General features: G+C 39.2%; 2 protein-coding genes across 2 annotated transcripts in view; both read right to left on the bottom strand.

Moving 5' to 3' along the window:
• The window catches only part of LOC114478434 (neural-cadherin), a 159028-nt gene extending 149422 nt beyond the window's left edge, over positions 1-9606 (bottom strand). The window contains 1 exon segment of the mRNA XM_074783833.1: positions 8325-9606. Coding sequence (XP_074639934.1) covers positions 8325-9258 — 934 coding nt within the window. The 5' untranslated portion in view covers positions 9259-9606.
• Positions 9607-10594: 988 nt separating this feature from the next.
• LOC114477825 (dual specificity testis-specific protein kinase 1-like) overlaps positions 10595-27221 on the bottom strand; it is a 47857-nt gene continuing 31230 nt past the window's right edge. Inside the window, exon 6 of the mRNA XM_028470448.1 lies at positions 10595-11305. Within this exon, the coding sequence (XP_028326249.1) occupies positions 10595-11305 (711 nt within the window). The remainder of the gene's footprint in view (positions 11306-27221) is intronic.

The following is a 27221-nucleotide window of genomic DNA, read 5'->3' as shown; positions in this document are numbered from 1 at the left end:
CCTATTGACTACGCAGTGTAAAAAGTTTGGACATATTATACTTATTTTTCCAACTGCAATATTTTTTTATCATTCCGATCCCAAAAATATTGTATCGATAATTTAATGCAAGCTAGTTATCGTCTACCGTACAATGAATTCAGTGTATCGGGCTAATTTTAAGTAACATAGATGACAACTTATTCCAATTTTAGTATTGTATTTGGTCGGGAATTGTTTTTTGAAAAAAAAAAATAACATGCTGAAAGATTTATATAGAATTACATATTTGGATATGTTCACGTAAGACAGAAAGCTACTATTGTAGCCACAGCTGCCCTGGGACAGACTGAGAGAGGCTGCCATGGTGCACCATCAACCCCTCTGACCACCACCAACACTCACGCACACACCGCATTCATACGAGGCAATGTGGGTGAAGTGCCTTGCCCAAGGACACAACAACAATGACTTGGATAGAGCGGGATTGGAACCCCCAACCCGTCGGTTATTGGTCGACAGACTGACCCACGGTCGTCCTATGGACTGCAGTTACTACTCACAGGTGAACATTACTCATTAATACCAAAAAAGGAAAGATTAATTGCTTTTCAACACCTTATGGTAATTTTGCATTATACTTATTTTAATTGTAATCTTAACATTTAACTATATATGCAGTTGACATTCTAATGTTTAGGAGTTATATTTAACTTTAAAGAAGGCAGTAAATAAAATAAATAAATGCATAAATAAAATTACTCATTCTTCATGAATATTGCACATAATGTATATGCATGTCTGTTTTGCTTCCTTTTAAAAAGGTCATTCTGACCAACTGTGATCATTTACCCTGCAGCACTGTAAACACATGGGCAAATGGAAATGCACAAGAAATATCAGCAAATAAACAGAATTTGCCACAGCAGCGTGATCGAGCATGTGACAATGACAAACACCCAATCACTGTGAAGCTCAGCAGCCTCGAGGACAAAGTCCTATTGTGTTTAGTGTCTCATATGGACACACACACACACACACACACACACACGCTAATGTGTCGCTGTGGCAGGTTGCTTAAAGCCTTCGGCAAAATCCAGAAATAAAGACAAAAGAATAAACAGGAGGAGAATAATGTGTGTGTAGAACCTCAGGCTCGTCCAGTAAAAAATAAATAAATAAAAATGTTAGAAAAGCCTAACAGGTCAAAGCCATGCGTGGTGTGTTCTTGCATAAGTTTGTGTGTATTTTTGCACAAACAATTAATAGTAGTTAACAACAGCAGAGCTGCAGTTTAATGAGAGAACAGCCCCGCCGGTGAGCACCGCTGCATCAAACGCAGCCAACAGGAATGATTTTCTCATTTAAATATGCAAATAAACACATTATTTTCAATTAATGAGCTGGAGAAGTTTCCTTCACAATCATCAGTATTCACTAAGGTGCCACATCTCATATTTCTGCTTTAGCAGGGCTTCTGTTGTTGATCGTATTATGAACAACAGTGACATACAGACAAGTATATGAAGGATTGTGTAGTGTACCATGTGTGGGTGGATCGATCGATCAATAAAGAATCTTACATCATCAGTTATTATGTCAAAAAGCTTTCATTTGCCTTTGTTTTCATAATTTAAAAAAAGAAAAATCTAATTAGAAGTTTAATTTTGGCAGAAGGTGTTATTTCATTTATTCACAACAAACGTGTGTGATTTTACGTAGTATTGATATGAATTCAGCTGAAAGAACTCACTATTATGTATATATATATAATGTCTAATCTAGGCCTGGCAATATATTTTGCCACCTCTCCATCAAATTTCATTGTCTTTTCTGCACATTTTTCCACTTTCAATCCATTTTCAGCACATCTAAACCCTTTCCACCACTTTCTACCTAATGTCGCATATATTGAACCATTATTGTCACTTTTAACCTCTTTTCACCATATTTCATGCTTATTTTTGCCAATTTAACCACATTTACGATTGGTCATGCTGCTTATTATCTGCCAGATTAAACTAATTGTTCCAACATTGACACTTTGAACACTTTTTACCACTGTTTCCGTTGGTTTTTGGCCACTCTTATTTGCAACTTTTAACTCATTTCTATTCAATTGATGATTGAAACAAGGATTGACATCTTTACGATGACTATATACTAGGTCGCAAATAATAATAAACTTCCTGGATAACAGTGGATATTATTCAGGTACATAAATAAATGTGGTTATCACAGATTCATAGAACAATGGACCATCATGTTGCTGACTTTATGGATGGGGTTATATCTCCCCTTTATTCCCCCTCTGGGACCTTTATTACCTTTAAAGGTTGAGAACCACTGCTATAAAGGGCTACAGAGGAAAGCCTTGGTCTTTGGTCTCTTGTCTCCAGTAGTTGTATTCTTGTGCTTGATTTTAATATTTTTCATTTAAATTCCACTAAATCATTTTTTTTAATTTGCTTTTCTTGATCTCAGCAGCTGAATTCACTCATTTCAAGCTGTGTGTGTGTGTGTGTGTGTGTGTGTGTGTGTGTGCGTATGTGTGTGTGTGTGTGTGCAGAGATGATGTAGACATCTGTGTGTACTCTGAAGGTTGTCTGCAGACTATTTATTATATACAGGAGGTGAGAAGTGTGTGTGTGTGTGTGTAAAAAGAAACTAGCTCACAATTTACAACTTTTATATTGATCCAAAGATATGTTTCATGAAAGTTTTTTTTTTTTTTTTTTTTTTTGCATGAAGATGTGCAATTTATTGTGTTTGTGCATGAAGACAGTTTGAAAGTATGATTCAGCACAAAGCCTGAGCTCAGCCTCAGACTGACTAATGATTTAAACTAAACAGTGTGTAGCTGCTGAGCCAGGAGAGCAATCAGAGTCCAACAGACGTCTCTCATCAGACGGCGACTGCTGTTCAATCCTTGTTCCTCCAGATCCTAATCACAGCCGACGAAAGGCAGAAAGACCCCCGCTTCAATCAGACCAACAGTTTACAGCAAGCTCAGTGCTGTGTCAACCAAACCCCCTCCTGCCCCCTACCCTGTCTAGTTTCTGGACCAAAGACCTTGCATGGTAAAAGATTTATATAGAATTATACCGTACGACAGTGGTTCTCAAATTTTTTTGACTCAAGTACCCCCTTTCTCTTCTTTCTGCATCCATGTACCCCCCTTGTCAAATAACCAACCCCTTTGCTCACATCTTTATAACATTTTGCTTAGAAAACAATTTAAAAACAACTATAAAGCATAATGATGGAATGAACGAGTGATAACACGCATTTTAAATAATCTCATCTTGTAAATAAATGGAAAGAAACAGTGTTTAATGCAGTGGTTCCCAAACTTGTTTGGATGGTGATCCCATTTTGATATCGAGAATTTCTGGTGACACCAAAGACATTATTTTTTTCTAGAATTTTTGATCGTTTTTGAAAACTAGAATTTTATTTCACACAGTGAAAGTATAGAAATACAATTGTTTAAGATTGTGTGTCATTTAAATCAATAATAATTTAAATTGCAATCAGGCGATCACACCTCTTAACGTTAGCTATATACGCAGATAACATTTTATTGTTTAGGAATTATATCTAACTTTAAAGGTAGCAGTAAATATTTTTTTAAAGAAAATTAAAATGAATCATTTTTCATGAATAATCCTGTAAAACAGTGTTCTCAACCTTGGGGTAAGGTTGAGAACACATTTGCGGTCACGAGACACTGGGAGGGGGTCGCCAGATGCCTTCAAGAACAATTTCAGCCCATTTTTGCTTATTTTTACCCTTTTTCTGCCACTATACCAAACTTGCCATATTTTAACCTATTTTCATTACTTTTTCTTGCCATATTTTTGCTCCTTTTAATGCATTTTTGCTACATTCCCCCCATTCCAAATCAAATGTAAATGCCTTTTCTGCACATTTTTTACACTTTCACTGCATTTTGGGCACTTATAAACCCTTTCCACCACTTTTCCCACCTAACGTCACATATGTTGACCCATTATTGTCACTTTTAACCTCTTTTCAGAGTTTTCATGCTTAATTTTGCCAATTTAACCACATTCACAAATTGTCATGCCCATTATTTGCCAGTTTAAATAATTTGTTCCTAATAATTGTTCCAATATTGATACTTTGAACTCTTTTTACCACTTTTTTTATATTTAACTTTAAATATGGCAGTAAATAAAAACAATTATAAAAGCAAATAAAATAATATTTATTTACAAATATTGCGTGTAATTTATATGCATGTTTTTTTGCTGCCAATTTTCATGTCCTTATTGATTTAAAGCTGTTGAATGTTTTCTGTTGCACTTTTTGATCATGTAAAGCACATTGAGTTTCCTTGTGTGTGAAATGCACTATACAAATAAATCTGCCTTGCCTAGACTGATTTGCTTCCTTTTATAAATATCATTGTGACCAACAGTTTACAGCGAGCTCAGTGCTGTGTCAACCCCCCCCCCACACCCCCATCTCTACAAACCAGAGCTGACCAGATCTCACCAGCTCGGCTGTAAAACAAACACAGCTTCCTGTCCGTGGCCCTGCGTCTGTTTTCGGGGCCACATGCTCCTCGGATGTGGGGGCGGCCCCAGGTGAGCAAACACAACTAATTTCTACAAATAAACAGCAGAGATGCCGTTTGGATTGGCCTGATTAGCCAGATCCGACCATGGCATCAGGTCGCCAACCGTCTCCATCCAGATGTGAGGACTTAAAGCGCTTTGACTAAACATTTACTTTGGGCTGAACCAGAGCTGTGAGCATCTGGACGTCATTTCATCCTGTCAAACAGATCACAGCTTCCAGACACCGAGCCATTTCAGACTGGTTATTGACCAGCACACTCACCTCACTGGTGATTTAGAGCATTTTAGGGGTTGAAGCTCGTCTGCGGTTTCAACAGAGCTTCTACAGCTTTAGAGTGATTGACAGATAATGGTTGGACTGTTGGAGAAAGACCTCAAAGACATGAGGAGAAGAGGCAAGCTCCACACAAAAGTGACAACCTGGGGGGGGGGGTTTACTGTGAGGTCAAAACTTCAAACCCAGTGTAATATTTAAATGTAATAATCATTAATATTATTTCAGTTATAGTCTAGCTTTAGCCAACTAAATTCCATTTAGCAAGGTTTCATTTATTCAGATAACTTATTTTAGGAAATTTACTTAGATCTCCTAACGTAATTTGACTCTCAACTGCCAGTCTTCTTCAGAGTCATCTGCTGATAGCTTTGATGTTTTTTTTTTTTTTACTTCCGCTTAATAATTTCAGCAAGTTCATTTTGTTTTTTTTTTAAACAATATGTTAAATTTTCATTTATTCAGACAACTTTGTTCAGGAAATTTGCTTTGATCTGACATGTTTTCGACTCTTATTGAAAAATAAGACAAAATTAACTTGCTGGAATAAAATGACCTCATGATTTTAGATGACTAAATACGTTATAGGTAGTTGACTAATATAGACAGGATAAGAGTTTTTATGCTTTCATGAGGAGGTTTTTTAGATGTCTCAATACTTAAATATATCGTAAAAGCACAATGGACACACTTTTTCCTCAATTACACACATCACAGGACGTACCTGGTCACATGACCACTTCTCTCCAAGAAAACATGGTGAACATGATGAAATTTCCAGCTCAAAACAACTTTTAATGGAAACGCGTTCAAAGCGCAACTGTACTTTGTCAAAAACTTTAGAAATATCGCTTTTATTTTGCAAAAAACAATAATGGAAACGCAGCTTATCACAAAAATGTTTAGTTTTCACAAAATCACCACAAACCACAACACCATTAGGTGCAGTTTCATACAAAAAAAAGAAATGACAGATCCACGTGTGTGTGTGTGTGTGTTAACTATGTTTTAAAAGTGAAACCTAAGTGTGAAGTGTGTTGAGGTGCGTTTACTCTCCTCCACCTCAAACAAAACGGTCATTATATTCACACACACACACACACACACACACACACACACACACACACACACACACACGCACGCACGCACGCACGCACGCACACACACACACACACACCACTGGCCATATTCTGTATGAATGGAGGAGTGGAAAGCAGGCGGTTGACCGTTGAGTTTGATTCAAACTCATCTGGAAAAAAGCCAAAACACACACAAACCACCAGGTTTGAACACAGCTGCAATAAAATTTAGAGGAAAGTCAATCCTGGAAGATGACTACTATGCCCTTAAAAGTGTTGATTTCTGAAACCATAAGGCTGTAGAAAAAAAAAACACAGCTATCATTGTTGAATCTGGAGTCCACAGACAGACCCTCCTTGTCATGAGTTCCTCTAAACACGACTCTTTTATATTTGAAGTTCACTTCACATACGACGTTGGCCAGAGTTTCTTTATCTGTGATCCATCCCTGCATGTGTGTACTATAAACATTTATGTTGTTACAGAACAATGAGGTCAACTTTACATGTTCCAGAAATATGTTTCACCAGAACTAAAGAACAGCACAGTGTGCATTAATCAACATAAACATTTTACAAATAACCACATTATCAGCCTATAACTCTGAAATACCAACAAATATCTAATTAAATCACATTTTTATGCAAAATTATTGCAAAAACGAATGCTAAATATGTTTGCCGGAGATAAAAAAAAAGTCAAAAGCTCAAAGAGTTTTGATTCATAGAAGAATGGATGTTGATATTTTTACTGTAATGCACGCTGCAAGTCAGGTTTACCCAAGAATCACATCACCATTAGAAATAATTATTGAAAAATACAGTGAGCTCTGTGGAGTACTTCTGCTTCCTGGGGACCATCATCACTCAGGACCTCAAGTGGGAGCTGAACATCAGCTCCCTTATCAAAAAAGCTCAGCAGAGGATGTACTTCCTGCGGCAGCTGAAGAAGTTCAGTCTGCCAACAAAGATGATGGTGAACTTCTACAGCTCCATCATCCAGTCCATCCTCTGCTCCTCCATCACCATCTGGTATGCTGCAGCTACGGCCAAGGACAAGGCCAGACTGCAGCGTATCATCCACTCTGCAGAAAAGGTCATCGGCTGCAATCTGCAGGACCTCCCTCCAGAACCTGTACGCCTCCAGGATTTTGAGGCGTGCAGGAAAGATTGTGGCCGACCCCTCCCACCCCGGTCATAAACTGTTTCAATCTCTCCCTTCTGGAAGAAGGTTTTGGTCCATCAGGACCAGAACCTCCAGACACAAAAACAGCTTCTTTCCCTCTGCCACCATCCACATGAACACACCCTCAGTCACCCACTGATACCCCCCCACCCGATCACCACCTCCATGATGACATTATCTGCTGCACTGTATATATATATTTATATTTATCCTATTTATCCTTTATTCTCTATCTATCCTTTATTTATCCCTCATCCTTAATATTGATCATTATTATTATTATTATTGTTGCTGGGTTGTTCTTTGTTTTTTTTCTTTATTTTTTTTTTGTTGTTGTTTGTTTTGTGCACCAACTACCAAGACAAATTCCTTGTACTGTCCTTAAAGCTGTACATGGCCATTAAAAAACATTTCTGATTCTGATTCTCTTAAACAACTGTATTGTATACTTTCACTTTCTCAAATATAAATATACTGGTTGTTCAAGAAAAAGAAGAAAAAATCTATTTGGGGCCACTGGAAATTTGTGATATCAAAATGGGATCATGATCCAAAAATGCTTGAGAACCACTGACCTAAGATCTAAATCAGTGTTCCCCAATCTTTATTGCCCCATGAACCCCACAGCCTTTATTTCTTATCGCATGTACCCCTTAAGTAATATTATACATTATTTATTTGTGTCTCATCTAAACTCTTTCTTGTGTCTCGACCAACATTAACCTTGAATTTAGGCCTTTTTATTCATTTATTATTTGATGTTTTGCTTGTTTTAGAATTTGAACTTCACCTTTTGTTGTATTTTAAAGAGTTAAAGAAATTATTATTGGTGGATGAGGGGAAAAATCTGTGCATGTAAAAAAAAAAAAAAAAAAAAAAAAGTATAATGTTAAAAAATAAACAGACAAATGTTTCTTTGTACCTCCTGAGAGATGTTCAAGTACTCCAGGGGTACCCCAATTTGGGAACCAGTGATCTAATTAAAAATACACACACAGGACCAACGTCCTTATAACTAGACTCAGTTTGTGAGTTTATAAAAAAAAAAAAAAAGTTCCAACCATTCCATGCAAGCTGTTACTGTAATGGTACGTGACGTACAGCAGCTGTGGATCACACCTTGTGCGTAAACTTGGTTCCATCTGCGTATTTACGCACGGACAGATCGAGAAAGGAGAGAAAAAACCCCGCTTCCTCACCTCTGATGTTGTGGATCCGGACCACCACCTCCGTTGGCTCCTGCAGAGCGCGCACCAGATACAACCGCCCCGTGTCCCGCTCGATCTGAACCGGAGACCCGTCCTGGGCCACCACCTCGAACCTCCGCTGCTCAAACCTTTGGTCTGGAACCGTAAAAACATGATCCCCGACCCTGACGTCATCCGGGACGGTTACTGTATAGGTCCGGTCCTCAGACAGAGCCCGGGGTCTCCGCCGCGCTCTGCTGGACCTGTGGACGTGGACGCGCAGGTAGACCGGCTCACCGATCAAAGCCACATCCCCGCAATCCTTCACGTACAGACACATGGTCAGCTCACTGACCCCCATCGGGGACCCGACCAGCATCACCTGTCCGCTCTGAGGAACCACGTGCAGCAGGTGCGACTCCGGCGACGCAAAAAAGGAAACGCGACCGTTTCTCTCCGCGTCTCCGTCCTTTGCGTCAAAGCGCACCAGCTCCGTTCCAAGAGGCGTCAGCTCGTCCACTTCTACCGTCCGGTTTCCACCGGTGAACCGGGGGATGTTGTCGTTTTTGTCCGTCACCTCAATCTGCACTAAGACTTGTCTCTTCTTCACACACTGAGGAGAAAACTCTAACACCAGCTCATACATGGCGATAAATTCCCGATCCAAAGTTTTGGCAGACACCAAACCCAGGTAGCCACGGGAGTCCGGATGTCTCCGCCGGTGCTCGACCCTGAAGTCCGATGCATAACTTCCACTGAGCCGAGCACTGGGGCACCCTGAAGCCGCAAAGATCAGCCCTTCCACCGGTGTGTCCGCCGGGGAGTTCTCCGATATGTGCCCGGAATAACGCACCGCGTGCCCGGCATGAGCGCACCGGGACCACGGAGACAGGTGAAGCAGCAGGAAGAAGTGCAGTAGAGCCGATCCTGGTCCAGCTTCGGTCATGTTTCCATCAAACCGCTTTATAGACTTCTAATGAAAAACTGCAACTGGAGCCTTAAAAAACAACTTGGAGATTTAAAAAAATGAAGCGTAAAAAATACACCAAAATGTTGACAAAGTCAGGTCTGTTTAGAGAAATAAAAAGCCAAGTAAGATATTCCCATTAAGCCTTTTATCAGCCTCTCCAGCTGGTTAAAAAAATAAATAGAAGAAGTCTCTTTCCAAAGGTTTTACGCACAAAGATGAAAGATTAGGTGGAAACTCTGTGATCTTTGAGAAAAGTCACAGCAACTTGTCTCAGCTCAAAGTATTTCTCATTTCTCCGCTGATGACGATGTATTTGCGTCTCCACCAGAGGATGGATGTGACTAACGGGCTGAGAGACTCACAGAGATGATACTCAACCGGCTCCATGTGGCTCTGTCAGCACCGCCCACCACATTAGGAGGGGAGGACAGCCAATCAGGAAGCAGACTCTGGCTGAATGACAGCACTGTGGTACACTCCACCTCCCTACACACACACACACACACACACACACACACACACACACACACTGCAGATTGGATAAAGCAGCAGAGATGGTGAGCGTGGAGCAGTCTGATGAAAAGTTGTCATTTTTAAGGTGACGATATAAACACTACTTTAAATTAATTGTGGTCAAAGACAAGAACGTGTATGTGACGTGTTCATTATATCCAGGATTGAAGACTTTGTCCACATCTGTTGTGAGCGACTCAAATTTAATGAAGCACCTCACAACAACACATCTGAATTGTTTGACATATAGCATTTTTTTTTTTTTAACAGTAACGCAAAAAGTTACTTTCCTTGGTCATGAGTTACTTTTATTATAGAGTAATTCAGTTACTAACGCAGTTACTTTTTGGAACAAGTAGTGAGTAACTATAACTAATTACTTTTCAGACCAACACTGGTCTGGTCGCAGGTAAACTGCGCCCACAGACACTCCATTGACTCGTATTGAAGAGGAGTTACTGTGAATGCAAAACTTTGACCGAGAGTGGACGGTAAAGATTTTTGCGCCCTAAACAGGAAACACGTCATCACCAATCAGACACAGATGAACAAAACAACTTCACACATCATCATTATTATCTGTATAATATTTATTCTGATTATATAAATACACATTTGTTTCGTAGTATTTTTAATTCATTTTATTTTTTATAATTTTTATGTCTCACTCTTACAAACATGGTAAGTGGTGGGGCGGCGCCCTAGCGCCCTCTATTGGCCAGCCGCCACTGCTAATAAACTCTACTAGTCAGTAATAAACTCAACTTCCAGTCCAGATTTTGCTCCAAGTCTGTGTCTTCTATCTTCTGATAATATTCGTGAACGTAACTTTATTTTCCAGTTCCAGAGCTTGGATGGAGACCGTACACTTAGCCGTTTCCCATAAAACGCTGAGGCGGGAGATTTCCTCTTCTTTGAGTTTAATCCTCAGATTGGTTTGCTGTTGTTGAGCATCTTTTTCTGTCACCAGCTGCTCCTTCAGCACCTTAACGTCTTCTGATGATTTCTCCAGTGTCTGTTTGAGGTGGTCAATCCTCTCTTGTTGTTGCTCAAAGATGGTCTCATTCTCCTTCTGTGTGTCCAATAATCTGGCCTTTTCCTTCTCCCACTGCTTCTGTTGGGCCTCTGATGCTTGTTGGGCCTCTATCAGAGACAGTTTAAGGTTGGCATTTTCCTTCCCCAGTTGGTCAACCACAGAAGTGTCATTTTGGACCTGAGAACGTTGGAGGATGAACATCTGCTGAGAGTCGAGGAGTGAAGTGTTCTCCTTTTCAGGACTAAAACCATTTATTTCCTGGTCCTGTTGGGTTTGTGTGTCCTTCAGATCTTCTGTTTCCCCAACCATTGAAGAATCAAGCTGTGTGAGCTCGTTGTTTATCAGCTCCAGATCTTCTAGTGTCTCATTTTCCACCGTGGAAAGGGTTTTGTCGTCATTATCCAAGCACAGACTCTTTTTAACAGACTTTGGGTTGTGAACGTTCTTGTCTGCTACTGTTTCTTTAACAGGCCCCTGGTGTTGAGACGATCCATCAGGACAGGACGAAGATGGTGTTTCGATGAGGGCAAAATAAAATCAAAATAAAAAGATGTCGACGCAGCAGGATGGTTAATGTGCCCTTAACTCGCATACAAACAGAAAAGTGAGAAAGTACTGACTATTGTGGGTAGTCAGGAGAGGTGGTGACGGAGCAAAACAGGGCTTTAAAACCACCAAAAGAATGACAATGGCCTTGTTTATGGGTAGGGCTACTGGAGCAGTTAAGACACACCCAGTTTATACTGCAAAATCTCCAAACAACAATCTATGCCATGCTAACTAGCTACTCAATCCTCTCAACCCAACCTACAGTACTTGCCACAGATTACAGAGTCCACAGGTTTTAGAGGGGGCGGGGCCAACAGTGGCGGTTCATAATGTAAGAAGCCACCAAAAATGTTACAAACCACCATTTTCAGCCAATAGCAAAATTAAATTGTAACAGCCAGGTTTCAACCCATAGATGGCAATCACTCTTACATCTGGGCCTGGTTAATAGTTGGATGGGAGACCACTGAGAATTCTAGGAGCCACGGTGGGGGACAGTTGCTCCAGTGGTATCTGTTATTGTGTCCTTGGGCAAGGCACTTCACCCACATTGTCCAGTATGAATGTAGTGTGTGAGTGAGTGTTGGTGATAACCATTTGCTAAAAAGTCTCGACACCCTTAAAGAAGAACAGAAACAGAAAAGTGAGAAAGTACGGATTATTGTGGGTAGTCAGGAGAGCTGGCGACGGAGAAAAACAGGGCTTTAAAACTACCAAAAGAATGACAACTTGTTGCTGCTCCATTGTTGAATGTTTTTTTAGAACAAACGGAGAAGGCAGAAGTTTCTGTGCACTCTTCAACGCTCGCTTTGAACCATTGTTGAGAGCCTCTTCTTTGGGTTTATGTTTTTCTGTCTGGAAGTCTCTACTCCAGTGCCCTCAAGTGGTTAGCGCATGCAACTGCACCAGAGGCTGTTTGGAGCAGATCAGAAGTTGCGCTCTGAACGCAAACCGATCTAAACCAAGTTGATAAAATGATCACCTGTTCTCCACCCATTTGGACCAAGTCTGGGACTAAACCGGTGTGAATCCACCCTAAAACAGAGTGAAAGAAACTTGTTTAACTTGTATAACTTGAAAACAAAGCCAAGGAAAAATGTTGTAGTGACAACACCAGGATAGAAAATTGTGGTTTGAGGAGTCACTGCTTTGCGAGTTACTTCTTATTGCCGATATCTCAGAGAATGAAAGGGTAGAGTTTTCCATTTTTCGCCAGAGGAATTTTCTGCCAGCGCAGATTGAATGGCAAAGTTTACAACACTTTTGATTCCCTCCAGGGTTTTTTCGGAGGTATAAGAAGGAAAACAGATGACAGCTGATGATAAAAGCTAAAAATATTTAGCCTCCTCAAATGACTTCAAACTTCATTCTTTTCAATCGCAAGTCAAGCATCTGTGCTCGATGTCATTATCCTTCTCTTTCCAGCATCTTGAGTGGAACTCTGTCCTTGAGGTTTGGAAAATCAAGATGACATTTTTTGCGTTAGTAATTTGTCCTCGCTTCTGAGCAGCTTCTGTAGCCGCGAGCCACCGCTTCAGGCCTGGGTTTGTTTCTCCCGTGTAGCCCTGGAATCATGCATTGAGGCGACATGGTGGCTGCAGCCTCCAGTCAATCAGTCACGCTTCTCCAAATCCTCCATCAGGAAACAAGAGGAGAAACTCAGGGGGAGCTGAAAAAGGTTGTACAAACCTCACTGCTCAATCCAGGACAGAAAAGGAAGAGGTTTTATCAGAGTAACCAATGACATTCTCCTTGTGTTGCTACTTCACTTAATAGATAAAACCTGACAGTGACATGTTGAGTTTATGAATGACAGGGGCTGTGTTCGAAATGGCACTATCCGTACTATACACTACAAACTCAATGAGTATATACTGTCTATTATATACTATTAATATGATCAGGATAATGAACGATGATGACCGTTCCCACAGAAGTATACGTCAAAGCTTCCCAAGATGCATTTCGAACCTACAACGACAAAAACCAGAAGCACACTGAGGCTAAGGCGACGTTCACACTGCAGGCAAAAGTATGCACGGTGGGCACACAAGTCATACTCAACCGCCCCATGATGCATTGCAAGCGGAATGGAAAATTGTCCAAGGACCGTCTTCAAGCTAAAAGTCAAGCATCCCCTTTTCAATACAAAAGCATCTGTTCTGGTCTTCCATTAGTTTTCAACGCTTTTGTAAATAGGGCTGTTGTTTAAACGTTTACCGGAAGTTTTGTCAGTAGCACAAGAGAGGGTCTTTGAAAATCTCAGAAATGTCGACATGACGTGTTTCCGCAAGTTTTATAGATCGAATGAGCACATGTTGATATTCTTCTTGTTCAGTATTTCGGCTAAAATGTTTTCAGAACTTTCAAAGATGGAGAATCAACAGAGATATTTAGCCTCGGTGTGCTTCAGGTTTTTGACGTAGGTTTGAAATACTCATTGAGTTTGTAGTGTGTAATATGGAGTGTGCCATTTTGAACCTCAGTGTTCAACCACATCGAAAATACGCAAAGAAGGAGGAGCCACACAACCTATCTGTGAGGTTCTATTTAGTTTTAGTTGTCTTTAGCTATTGTGGTCTTCTTTTTGTTTTTTCTGTGAGTCTTTGTTTATTCTATTAAGTTTCAATTCTAGTTCTTGTTTCATGTTTTAACTCTTGTCTTTGTGGTCCCAGATATTTTTTTGGTCCCAGATATTTCTGCTCATGTCTCCTCCTCTCAGTGATGTCATTGTGTTTGGGTTGTTAGTGATTAGCTGCTTCATGTTTTGCACCCAGGTGTGGCTGGTTACCAATCAGGCCTCCCTCACTATTTAGCTGTGTGTTTGGACACAGAATGATGGTTGGTTCATTGTTGATGTTACCCCCACATGTGCTGTGGTGTTTTTGGCCCCCCTGCTTCTAGTTTTCCTTGTGCTTCCTTTGGGTTTTTGTCATTTTTAAAGGAACATGGACCCCCCCCCCCCCCCCACCTATTATATTGTTAAATTCTAAATAAATATACTATGAAAAGAAAAACAAGTTAAGCATTAAATGTCAAAATGGCCTTTCGGTATGAGGGTGAGAGACAAAAACTGAACCAAAAACAGACATAATTCACCATCACCTCATAAACAAAAAACACATTTCACCTTAACTAACACCAAACCTGAAACTGCCTTAAAATACAAAGGTCCTGCGTATCGTTTATTTAAAAGATATTTAAATAAACCCAAGAACCACCTACAGACCTCAGATCATGACAGGCATAACACTAAAGAAGTATTATTTCAGATGTCTACATCAACTTTTTGTTAGATATTTGCTGTAATTGAAAAAAAGATGTTTGCTCTAATGAATGAACAAAAAAAAAACATATATTTTAGTGCTACATGTAATCAGTAACGCTCACTGAAAATAATTGTCTTTTTTCTTTTACCTACCTCTTTCTACCTCTCAGAACTTTATAATGAATCACCTGTCGTAGTTACTTTTCTAATATTTTACATTAAATGTGAAGGACAGGCTTTGACTTTCACTGGAATCTGTTCCGTTCCATGCCAAGGTTTAATAACAGGCTATGTCTGTTTCCCTCAAATGTTTTTACCTAGAGGCAGGTTTGCTAAATATACTCGCTGTTCTACACACACCTTGACAACCTGCGACCACACTGGACTCATTTCATTACGCCGCATGATGTGATTTCACCACATGCAAATGGTTTAATTAAGCTGAAACTTATCAGGCAGTGGAGTGTGAGTGAAAGGATATGTAAATGTGCAGCGGTGCAGAGGAAAATCAGATCACATGTATAATAGGATGGAGGATAAAGAGGTTTAATGGCATGTGGTGGGTTGCATTGTGTCATTAACTGCTAAACAGATGACGCAGTGTAAACTCGATTTGGAGATGGTTTGGAGAAACAGCATGAGTTACTAGAAGAGGAATCACAAATAAATTCAGTATTTCTGAGAGACTTAAAAAGTAACTCAGTAAGTTAAGTAACTTTTAGCTAATCGCACATTTATGTTATGTGAAGCCATTTTAAAATACTAATTTTATTACACTGATACCATTACAGATATAATGTCTACAACTGTGACACCACAAAACATTTTCCTTTTCCTTTTAAATAAAAAGATACAAACAAAAATGTATCTATTAAACAAAAAGAACCAAAAGAAAGCCTTAATGTTCAGGTATCATTAGGTATGAATGAATGCATTTGAAATTGTGAGAGTTATTTCACCTTACAAATGTGTAGTCCGATTCCATGACCATGTGTTATGATTTGCAACAGTCCGCTCTGCAGGAAGGAAGTTGGTGCGGAGGTTCTTCTTCTACGCCGGTGGTGTTTTCAACACTTTTTTACTCTTTCGTTGAAATATCAGTGGAATTCATTAAAGTCTCCATGTAACTTGCGTTACTGAATTTGTAACGAGTAATATATTGCTGATTTTTTTTGTTTCAGTAATGCGTTATATTACTGTGTTACTTAAAAAATAAATATATTACAGTAACTTGTTACTTTTGGAATGCGTTACTCCCAACACTGCTTTTGGCTGACGTGTGTCTAGGCTGGAAATTGAAATAAAAAAAATGGGAGCAGTTAAGACACATCCAGTCTATACTGCAAAATCTCCAAACTACAATCTATGAAATGCTAACTAGCTACTCAATCCTCTCAATCCAACCTACTTGCCACAGATCACAAAGTCCACAGGTGTTAGAGGGGGCGGGGCCAACAGTGGTGGTTCATAACGTAAGAAGCCACCAAAAATGTTACAAACCACGATTTTCAGCCAATAACAAAATTAAATTGTAACAGCCAGGTTTCAACCCATTGATGGGAATCACTCTTGCATTTTTACAACAAAATACTTTGGGTGTGTCCGAAAAGTCCCTCCTATCTCCTTTGCTATCCACTTATCCTAACTGCCAGAACTGCCATGATGAGGAGCGTTCCAATTCCCTAAAAGCTAAACACTGATGCATCCTTTGCCAAAGGAGACCAGATGAAGCTGACCCACAATTCCTTGCGGCGACAACATTTAAAGGGACCCGCTCATCCGAGTGTTCATGGAAACTCACGATGACTGAAAACACTTTGTCGTTCAAGAAAAAGGGATCAGAGACATTTTTAGCCACATTATGTTTGATTCAACATATTTAATTCTTCTAGGAATGCTTTGTGTGGTTGTACATGTGTATGCCTACAACATGATGTAAGTCTATGTCTTGCATGAATGTAACAATTTCATAAAATCATACTTATTTTGGATTAATGTTGATTTCTGAGTGGAAGGTAAGTGTGAGCAACCATGTGACATTCTTTAAGTTTCACTTTTGTTCCTCGTAGTCTGGTAGTTTCTTTTCCTTTTCTTGTGATATTAGAGATTATATCAGCGGTTAGAGGCACAGGGGAAAGTGTTATAAATGTGCTTTTAGTATTCCATTTTTGGAAATTTTTAGTTTTTTCACCACGGCAGACGTCACTAACCTTCACCGTTGTCTGATTATTAAGTCACCTAGTGTGTCTGTCATAACAACGTGATGGCTTTTTCCTAAGTCCTTTAGGAAGTCTCCTACCCAAATATATTTGTTTTCAACGTGGAAATAAGTTGTTTTGGGGTTTAGTTAGTCTTTCAGGAGGACAAAGGTTTGCCTTTGCTCTTACAAATCATGGGATTTCAAAAGCACTCTCCTCTACGAACACAAAGAACATAGTTAACTCTGCTGAAAGTGTATGTTGAGCGGTTCTGACAGGACCTTTGACACCGTCAGTGCTCAGCTTTTGCACTGCTTTTTACCTTTTGACATCCATCAAAGAGTGGAGGTTTGAAGTTTTGAACTGCTAGAGATACACTTTTAGATAAAAGGACAGAAAAGTAAGATGTGATCTCTTTAATCTTTCCTACCTTTACCCATAAAACACAGCAGTTACAAACCCCCCATCAAACTGGTACTCCAGAGTAACAAAGGTACAATATGCATGCCATTATATAACTGTATGAAACCCAATGTGGGCCTTGATGAACCAACCTGACATAACTGAGTCAAAATTTCATAAAGATCGGTCAATGACAAACCAAGAAAAAGGGATTTATTGATTTTTGAAAGTGATCCAGAATCAGTATTATTATCCAGATCCCCTCCAAAATGTAGTAGAATCTTCCTTGACGTAAGGTATATATTTGGTAAAAATGTTGTCAAAATCTATCAAGTACTTTTGATGTAATTCTGCTAATAAAGAAACAAACTCAATGAATGCTGGTGAAAATATAACCTACTTGGCGGAGGTAATAAATAGTTAACATACAAATTCTAACGGGTTTATTTTATTGATGGAAAGCAAAAGCTGATATAAGTACTGTAAATATAAAAATATAAATGATTCAACTGCTGTTGAAAAAGGCTGGTAAAGACCAAATCAACCTCAGCTAAGCTTTTTCCATCTCATTCTGTTCAATAATTTTCTACTCAGACTCAAAGTTCTGTATCATTAGAAACATACATACATCAGTGATCTCACAAGCTTTTTCTGCCTCTCACTTTTGGAAACTCTGCGAAAAAACATTTTTGATACAGTTAGACATGGTCACTCTTCAACCTGCACCACCCTTTAGTTTATAGATCTTATTATAACATTAGAGGCCTGTACTATGAAGCTGGATAAGTATATCCTGGATATCTCTCCGTTAGTGGGCTTCACCCAACCAAACATTCTCCATCACAGAGCCCCTGTACAAAGCAGGATATCAACAAATTCACCTAAGCCAGGTGATTGCAGCATCAGATGAATCACAATCACGGAGAAACTGTGTCGAGCAATTTACGTCACAATTGAGGAATAATTCTTTAAAAATATCCATCCATCCATTTTCAGACCCACTTTGTCCGATTTCAGGGTTGCGGGGGTCTGCCAGTGCCTATCTCAGGGTCACACTGGGCACTAGATGGGGTTACACCCTGGAGAGGGCGCCAGTCCATCAGTCTATAAAAAAAATATGAAGAACTAAAATCCATAATTCAGACCAAAAACAACACTGTTGCAGCAGAAAAAACAGGAAGGAATGAATGCAGGCAGGAAGCTGCAGACACTGTGAATGTGTAAAAGCATGAGATTATACAATATTAATCCATGGGATGATAAACAGACACTTTGTTTGAATGAAGAATGAATGAGTTAATCCGTCTGTGCATATGGAGAGTGCCCAACACAGGCATCATCAGCTGACTGTAGATCAGTCCATCAGATGTAAATCTATACCTTTCCTAAAGGATGTCATCAGTAAATAAAAGGATTACATTTATCCATTGATAATCTTTTTATTTTCTTCTAAAAGCTCAAATATACTCGAGCGTACATCCAAGAAGCGGAGTCCGCCAGGCCAATTAACTGCAAAACTCAGACTTTACGCCCGAAGGCTGTTGTCCGCGTACTTGTTGTCACACAAAACACTGCTCGGCATTGTATCAACCCACTTTAAATGTAATACCGACCTGCATTTCACCGCCTGGTAGGAAGTTAGGCAGTGTCGTAGAATAGGACACACAGAATGAATCACGCAAGACTTCCGTGAGAAAATCCAGCTTTGTAGTACAGGCTCTAAATGTTGCACTCTGTTGTTTCTGTGTTTCTGTGCGTTGGCCTTGCATTGGACTGGAATCTTAGACAGGTGGTGTGAATGTTCAACTTGTTGGAAGTTTTACATACTCTAAGTATTTTGTTTGTTTCTTAAAACTTGTTTAGCCATTTTAAAATCTAGTTAATACCATGGCAAATCACACAACAAATAATATTAAAAAGTTAGACATTTTGTGAATTCAAGCCACCTCTGAGATCATGCTAGTCTTAGCCGGCTCATGACAGATGGTTTGAATTAAGAAAAGGAGGAGGAAGGTGAGTGACAGATATTATCCTCCACCCTCCATCTGTCCAAAGTGTCATGCAGCAATCTGAGAACCATCAACCTGTCTGTGGAGGGAGGAACACATCAAGCTGTGTGATTGTGTTGCAGATGAATAACAGACCCCACATGACAGTTTCAATCGAGCGCTTTTTCCCCTTTGAGCGCAAGCTTAAAAAGTGCTGCACGTGACAAGTCTCTGACAGACACAAAATGTGTGATTACTACCCACTGTGTATACACACACACTCGCACACACACACACGCACGCACACACACACACACACACACGTCCTCATGCTTGATGAATGAATCAACTAAAGGAAAAACTGCCACAGTTAAACTCAGGATGGCCTTTCAACTGTTCATTATTGGATTTGAGCCAAACTTACAGAAATTAAAGCACGATCTTATATCAAAACACACACACATGTACACACAGAATAGACAAAAGCCTGCAATGCTCCTCAAAAGAGAAACTGATATGCCTGCCACATTCTTATTCCCAATAAAAGTAGCTTTGCTAATATGTTTAGATTTTCAAAATAAAAATAAATGAGATAGTTTTTGAGATACTCCAAAATGTTCATTTCTTTACTGTCGACTCAGTTTTTGATCAATCAAAAAGTTGTGCAGATCATTTGTGTAGGACAGGCTGAAGATGAGCTGTGGCAAGTTTGATGTCAATTGACCCAAAAATTGTGGGAGGTTTTAATACGTTTTACAGTTTTTGAGAAACAATGACTTCATAATTTGAAATAGGTTTAAATGTACAAAAGTTTTGTTTTTTGTGTCATAAATATTCAAAGTTGTTTAATAAAGTAAATAAATTTGTCTGTGGCTATGACTATATCTTTATAAAAACTAGTAGTGACCTTGACTTTAGCACGATTTATGAGCAGTGTTTGATCTTTTTAATAACATGTCTGATTCCTAATACCAAGTATAACTGTCTTCAATATTCACCCATTGTAAATGTGTTTTAAATCCAGACTTTTGCTCCACCTACATACATTACATCACTCCGCCTGTTTCACATCCACAGGTTTGGTTTTGCTGCAGTAATGTAGTCTCTCCATGGTTAGAATCTTTAAACTGTTGATGTTGATGCATGGACACGTTGATGGGACTTTCTTTACAATAACCTGCTTTGTGCGATGAGGAGGATGGTAATTAGGACTTCATCAGGTTGCTGAGCACCATCAGCAATGCGAGTTGAACATGGTCCAAAGGCAGAGTGGCTGTATCAGCGGAGGAACAGGAAGTGCCCCTCCGATAAACAGTCAAGCGTGCATAAATCCAGTGCTGCAGGCTCTCTTGCTATTTTTTTTTGTGGGGGTAAAAGTGACAGAGTCAGTAGATTCTAAATTAAGATCTTCTCCTCTGACAGTCACTGCTCCTACCCCGAGCCATCCTGCTCTGTTCTGCTGGCTGTCCTGCCGCTGTCAACATGCAGCCGGGCTCAGATATCAGGCTGACGGACGATTCGAAATTCAGTCAGACAAACAAAAATACTCTCAAATAAAGACTTTTTATACCTTTCAATTGAATAAAGCATCAAAGTCATAGTTATGCATCATCATCCATGGCCATCCAAAGAGTTTATGCACAAGCTCATTATGTGTTAAAGGAAACTAATTTGTCCAAGTTGAGTTTGAAGACTCTTCATTCGGTCTTAGATTAACTTTAAGTGTAAATTTCTGTAAGTGTCAGACATTTTGTGGTATAGCTTTTACTTATGGCATGTTTCCATTGGTGGTATCTGCTGTACACGGCTCCGCACTCCTTGCTTTCAGGACCTGATACTGTTTTTCCGAGCATTTACATTGAGCACCAACCTGACACGCAAAACTGCCGGACTGCACGGATTGTTTGCTGCCATCCTCACAAGGTTGCCAACAAAAATCAACGGTGGCCAAATGCTTCCTCTCTGTGCGTGACTTGATGACTCTACACTGTAATGATTCTCAGACCCAATCAGTGTCTGCCGACACGAAGGAGGTACTTAAAAAAGCAGCACCAGGTACCACGGAGGAGGTACTTTTTTCCAGTGGAAAAAGAGAGTCGAGCCAAGCCGAATAGAGCCGATACCGCCAGTGGAAACGCGCCATTAGTCTGTTCTGATGTTCTGAGTATTGAAGCTATTGAAGTTAGGTTATGAAACATGCGATATAAATCTTTCATCTTATTCTCTTATTATTATTTTATCAACTCAGATGAAAATATGTCTTTAGTAAAGGTGGGATGACAGATCGTTCAACAAGGTATTGTGATATTGCAGTGTTGCGGGGGCGCTGGATTGTTATGGTATGTTTTTAATATTTAATGCAAATCAAAGAAGAGGCTACCAGGCTACGAGGAACAACAGTGAAACTAAAAGAGTGTCATTGAGAATGGTTGTTCACTCACCTTCCACTCAGAAATCAACATTAATCCACAATAAGTATGCTGATGTAGGCCAACATAATGTTGTAGGCATACAAATGTACAACCGCACAAAGCATTCCTAGGTCAATGAAATATGTTGAATGACACAATGTGGCTAAAAATGTCTCTGATCCCTTTTTCTTGAACAACAGAGTGCTTCGTTTTCAGTCATTGTGAGTTTCCGTGAACACTCAGATGAGCGGGTCCCTTTAAATGTTGCCGCACGGAATCGTGGGGCAGCATTATCTGGTCTCCTTTGGTAAAGGATGCATCAGTGTTTGCTAGGCTAAAGGAGTTTATAAAGGAAGCAATGAGCTTCCTTTCCTTAGCTTTTAGAGAATTGAAACGCTCTTTATCATGGCCGCTACTTAAACACTCCTGGGGGTCAAGGAAAAGTGGATTGCAAAGGAGATAGGAGGAGCTATTCCCTGGATTTTTCCAGGGTTAACCTTGACAAAGTCCGGGGTCCGTCTTTCTTAGAGCCTTAGGAACTTCATCAGGGACAGGTGACAACACTTTTCGAGTACTTTTATTGTGGAAGTGGCATCACACCAGTCATAGAAAACCTTTTTATGAATAAATACATTTGGTGTTACGATGACACTAAACCTTGGTTCATTCGACATCAGTTACTAGCTTGACTACCGATCAATGAAAAAAAAAAAAAAAACAGATATCAAACCATTTGATCTCTTTGATTTGCCTCAATAATCGTCTTTTCACCCACAGACTATTTTCCACAGCTCAGCCCCGTGTGCAGGAAGCTTAATGACCATGGCCTCTCGCTCCCACAGGCCCCATGACTGACGGACTGACAGCTCTTGATGAATGACGTTCTTTGCCTCGAAATGACTGAAAACCAGCGGCAGGCGGTGGGAGGTGATTCAGCGGCTAAACATCAGCCCTCCATTCTCTAAGGCCCCATCTCTGTAATGAGCCCACCGCTTGGTTCAGTGGAGGGCCACAGGGGCTGAGGCCAAGTGATGAGGGCCGAGTGTGACAACGTGATGGAGCACAAAGCGGCGGAGATGGTGAGGAAATGAGGGAAAGGGGCACGTCACCTCGGTTAGGAGAAAAGCTCATTTTCTCTACATAAAGTAGAGCTGCTCCATCTGTCTTGTCCTGCTTTATAATCTCACAGTTACACACAGGGGACAGCAAATGATGTTTATGATCAACACACTGAACGTAGAGAGTATATAATGTATAGGAATTAAAACCACAGACTCCAATATGTAATACATAGTCTGTCACAGTATAAGAAAAGCAAATGTGTTTCAGCTGATGCCAAGTTAGGGTTGTTTTTGTCCATAGAACCTTCTCAAAAAGGAGGCTTTTATTCTCAATGCGACCTTTGTGGGTAAATAAAGCTTTATTAAAATACAATTAATTGATCAAGATATTTTTCTCAAATATCTAATAACTTGTCGAGCACATTTTAAAGCTGATTAAAGCTATTAAGAGAGAAGGTGATTATAACTTGCGAGGAATGGAGGTATTCGAAAAACCCAAATAGAGAACAGTGACAAAGAAATGGTGCATTTCAGTTCAGGGGGTCAAACTATGGAACAATCTAAATGAAGACATCAAATTACCAAGATCCCTTAATATGTTAAAAAAGAATATGAAATGTACGAGACAGTATTGTCACCTGGATTGTGGTTTCAAATGAGTTGTCATTCATTTTTTCTTCTTTCTTCAATGTGGAGGATTTGTTTTAATGTGTTCAATGAAATTAACAAACTAACCAAACCAAATCCAGATCCAACAAACACATTTACAACAGCAGCTTTTTTAAGACAAAACGTTGACACAGGAAAACACTGTGTCTACGTTTCCAATAGTTCAATTGACTTAAAAACTTTTGTTACCAATTTGGAGGACTTTTGTGGAATTGTTTGTGAGAAATTGCAAGATTTGTGGAAATATTGAGAGTGCTTTCCACAATTTGCAATTAAAATGACTGTATTCATGTCATATAGAAAAAGGGAAAATGCAAGCTCCTAATAATATTCATTAAATTGTTGAATTTGAGATACTGTATCTACAACTGGATTATTTGGTAATTTACACAATGTTTTCTCTGTCATTTTTACTTTCTCCTGCGGGCCAAATTGCATTCTCTATAGGGCCGCATTTGGGCCCCGGGCCTTGAGCTTGACACATCCTGTAAAGCAATTGCTTTTCTATCACGTTTCAACTGAGGTTTATAAATGCATCCTGGTTTAGTTATTGTAGTCTTTCTGTTGCCCTGATCAGAATATTTTCCAGATAAGAACTGCATAGATGTTCTTAATTTGTTTTTATTTAGTTTTTTTCTGACGACATTACATTAAATTGGTTCAAGAAATGTGGAAAATACAGACCTACTGAAAGATACAGTGAGTGAAGGGTCTTTGCTTCATATAAAGTCTCAATTAACAAGTGATCTAACACATTTTAAGCAAACCAAGGTCTTCCTCTTTAGATAGCACCAGAGGTCAAAGGTTTTTTTCATATAAGACAATTATCTAAGTAAACAAATGAATGACGTTTTGCTCATAACTAAACTGCATAATAACTAAACATGGTCTTGTGCTTTTTTACTGGTTTCACAGCGAACCTCTGTTTGCTGTTTGACCCTGTACGTGTTTGATGTTTCCTCTGAATCATGTGGTTTCCTCCCACAGTTCACAAACTAGTTTGTGTATTTAAGTGACTCTAAACTGGCTGTAGATTTAAATATTATCTGCTTCTCTCCATCCTCTCTGAGTTTAGATGGATTTTCAGGCACAGTCCTAACAATTCAACATGAAGAAAACTAGTACTGTCTTTTTTTTTTTATCAGCTTTTATGTTTTCAGCTGCTTCCTGATTGGTTGTCAATTTGTTTAAAGGTGGACCTGTCAATCAAAGTCCTGTTTGCCTTTGGATGGCAGAGTGCCGTCCCACAGGGTTTTGAGGCAGATTCATTGCTCATTATTAATTGCCTTTTATAAAATATTTTGTCATCAAAAGGTAGGAAGTCAAGTCTTTTCCTAGTCAACAGGCTCATGTCCAAGTCCATCTTTGTCCTGTTGTTTATTATTATCACCAGACTGGCTTCAGTTGATGCCCATACATTACTTCAATAATGTCAGCTTTTTTAGCCTTCCTTATTGAGAATTGGCTTTATATTTAATGTAAATCAACACATTTCTGTATTTAAAGCTTTATTTATTGTCACTCAGTATCATATATTTCAAAATTTCACATCATCTGTAACCACTAAGGATCCTACTTCAATCTGAAAAAAAATTGCCGTTTAGAAGCTTTAAAATTTTTATGAGTATGTGATTTTTGTAGAAAAGAACATGGCGGTTAACAGGTTAAATCAAGTTGAGTTACAAGTAATTTGTGATTTTTTTTTAACGTCGAGTCTATGTAAAGTCATCCAATTTGTGACTCCAGTCCAGTCGAGTCCAAGTCATGTATCTCAAGTCTACACCTCTGCTAAATTACATTAAGATTTTAGTCGACAAATTTGATTACAGACATAGGCAACTAAAATATAAAACAAACGAGTTTATCAAGTTTTGAAAAACTAAATTGCCATTGATCAACCTGATATGGGATGGTATTAATGTTTGTCTCGTTTCCATACAACAAGTAGTTTTGATTGGATACCTTCCAAAAAAGAAACTTAGTTCTGATTGGATTTTGTCCTCTGTGAACATTATAGTTTTGTTTTTATTAGTTGATGAAAATATGAATATATTTTGAAATAGTTTTTGATCACATATATTTTATTTAATTAGTCATTGTCACTTAAAAAAGGTAGCAGACAAAAACGATGATGAACATTTTTAGTGAACAAAATGAACGCTGCCTGGTTTATGTTTCTCTTAGTGTCTGAAAAGGGCAGGAAGACTAACGGCTTAATATTCAAACTCATAATTTTCTCCAGGTGTTCAGGTTGCCTTCTCAAGACCCCCAAAAATTCTGATTGATTAATTACACTCTTGATTCAAAGTAAAAGAGAATATTCCGTGTGGCTGTGATTGCCGCTGACACATGAACCTCACTAAAGGTTTCTTGACCATCGCTGCACAAACTCCCTTAAGAATTTTCCTCTTCCTGTCCGTGAAGGCTGTTAATTTGTATGGACTCCTGTTTCTCTTACCTTCTGACAGCTGCACACCCCAGCCATTAGCCGCAGAAGCCCCAGCTTCCTGACATGAAATATTTTCATCCTTGAAGACCGCTGAGCTGTAAAACATCTCTGTCGTTGACGTACAGTGTCACCACTCAGGATGTCAGTTCCCCACCATCTGCCCTTGATCAGCACACAGGCGGAACTCCATGACCTGCAACAAAGGAGCCTCACAATTCATACCCTGAATGAATGAACGCTTAACATCTCACTGTTTTCATGCCTCCTTACCATTCTTTCCTCCTACACACGACCCTTAGGTGAGGGATTTACCGTAGATTCTCTTATATCAAGCCATTACTGATGATAGAGTAAAATTCTCTTTCCAACTTTTATTCCTGCTGTGAAAGACTATTGTGCTTTAACTGTAAGAGATGGAGGACATCCATTGTGTCAGCCAGGCAATATGAATGATTTTTTTTTTTTTGCATCAAAAATACATATGATGATGTACTTAGAGCTGTACACTATAGTACACCAGTAGGAGACTGATGTCATCTTGCGTTAGTTCATGTCTCTGTTGTGGTTAAAGTGAAACAAAACATCTTATGATGTTGTACAAAGTAATGGTTATGGCTGCTAGAGAAACTAAATATCTTTTATCAGATAGATCCATAGTGTAGGCCTAGTAGATCAATAAAATGTGTTACCAATTTGTGTAAGAAATGTCTTTGGAGCCATTTATATCAGCTTTTAGAAACACGTAATATTTTTTTTTATGTGTGGGAATTGCTGTTTTGGACATTTCAGCCAATCAGAGTTTGCATTTCGTGTTGATGTCAGATCAGGTGTACTCGTGCTTTGCTCCCATAAACAAGTCTACAGTGAATTGCATTTCAGTCTGATGTTTTAATACTTAGTTACACGTTATCCAGTTCCTTGGATGTTATGTTATTATGCCTAAAAAGACCAGGAACCTTATGGTGGATAGATTTTTAGGTTGCACTTACCAGGAAACAAGAAATGGGACTTAAATTGCGGGAAACTTGTCGGAAACCTATGATCCACAGGGGGCGATGGGTGTAAGTAAGTATCAGCCATCTTACTACAGATCTGTCTGTCTTTGTCATTTCAGTTGAGCATTCCTTCAAGTAACTTACAATATCCAAGCAATAAATTTTTCCGGGATCTTCATATCAATGTTCTCTCATTTCACAAACAATCCACTTACAAATCGGATGGTAATTTGCAAGAATTTAGTGAGTTTTATTCTTAGAATGTCTAGGGTTTTGGAATAACTGGACTTTAGTATGTTGTGCCTGATATAAAGGTTCAAGCTTTTATTGTTCTAACACACTCAGCATACTCATCTTGGTAAATACAGTAGTAGTTATTTTATTTTTAAAGTATTTACAC

The sequence above is a fragment of the Gouania willdenowi genome, chromosome 16 (genome assembly GCF_900634775.1).
Source record: "Gouania willdenowi chromosome 16, fGouWil2.1, whole genome shotgun sequence".
NCBI classification, from domain to species: domain Eukaryota; kingdom Metazoa; phylum Chordata; class Actinopteri; order Blenniiformes; family Gobiesocidae; genus Gouania; species Gouania willdenowi.
Note: the sequence above shows the minus strand (reverse complement) of the source record. Positions and strands in the feature narration are given on the sequence as shown.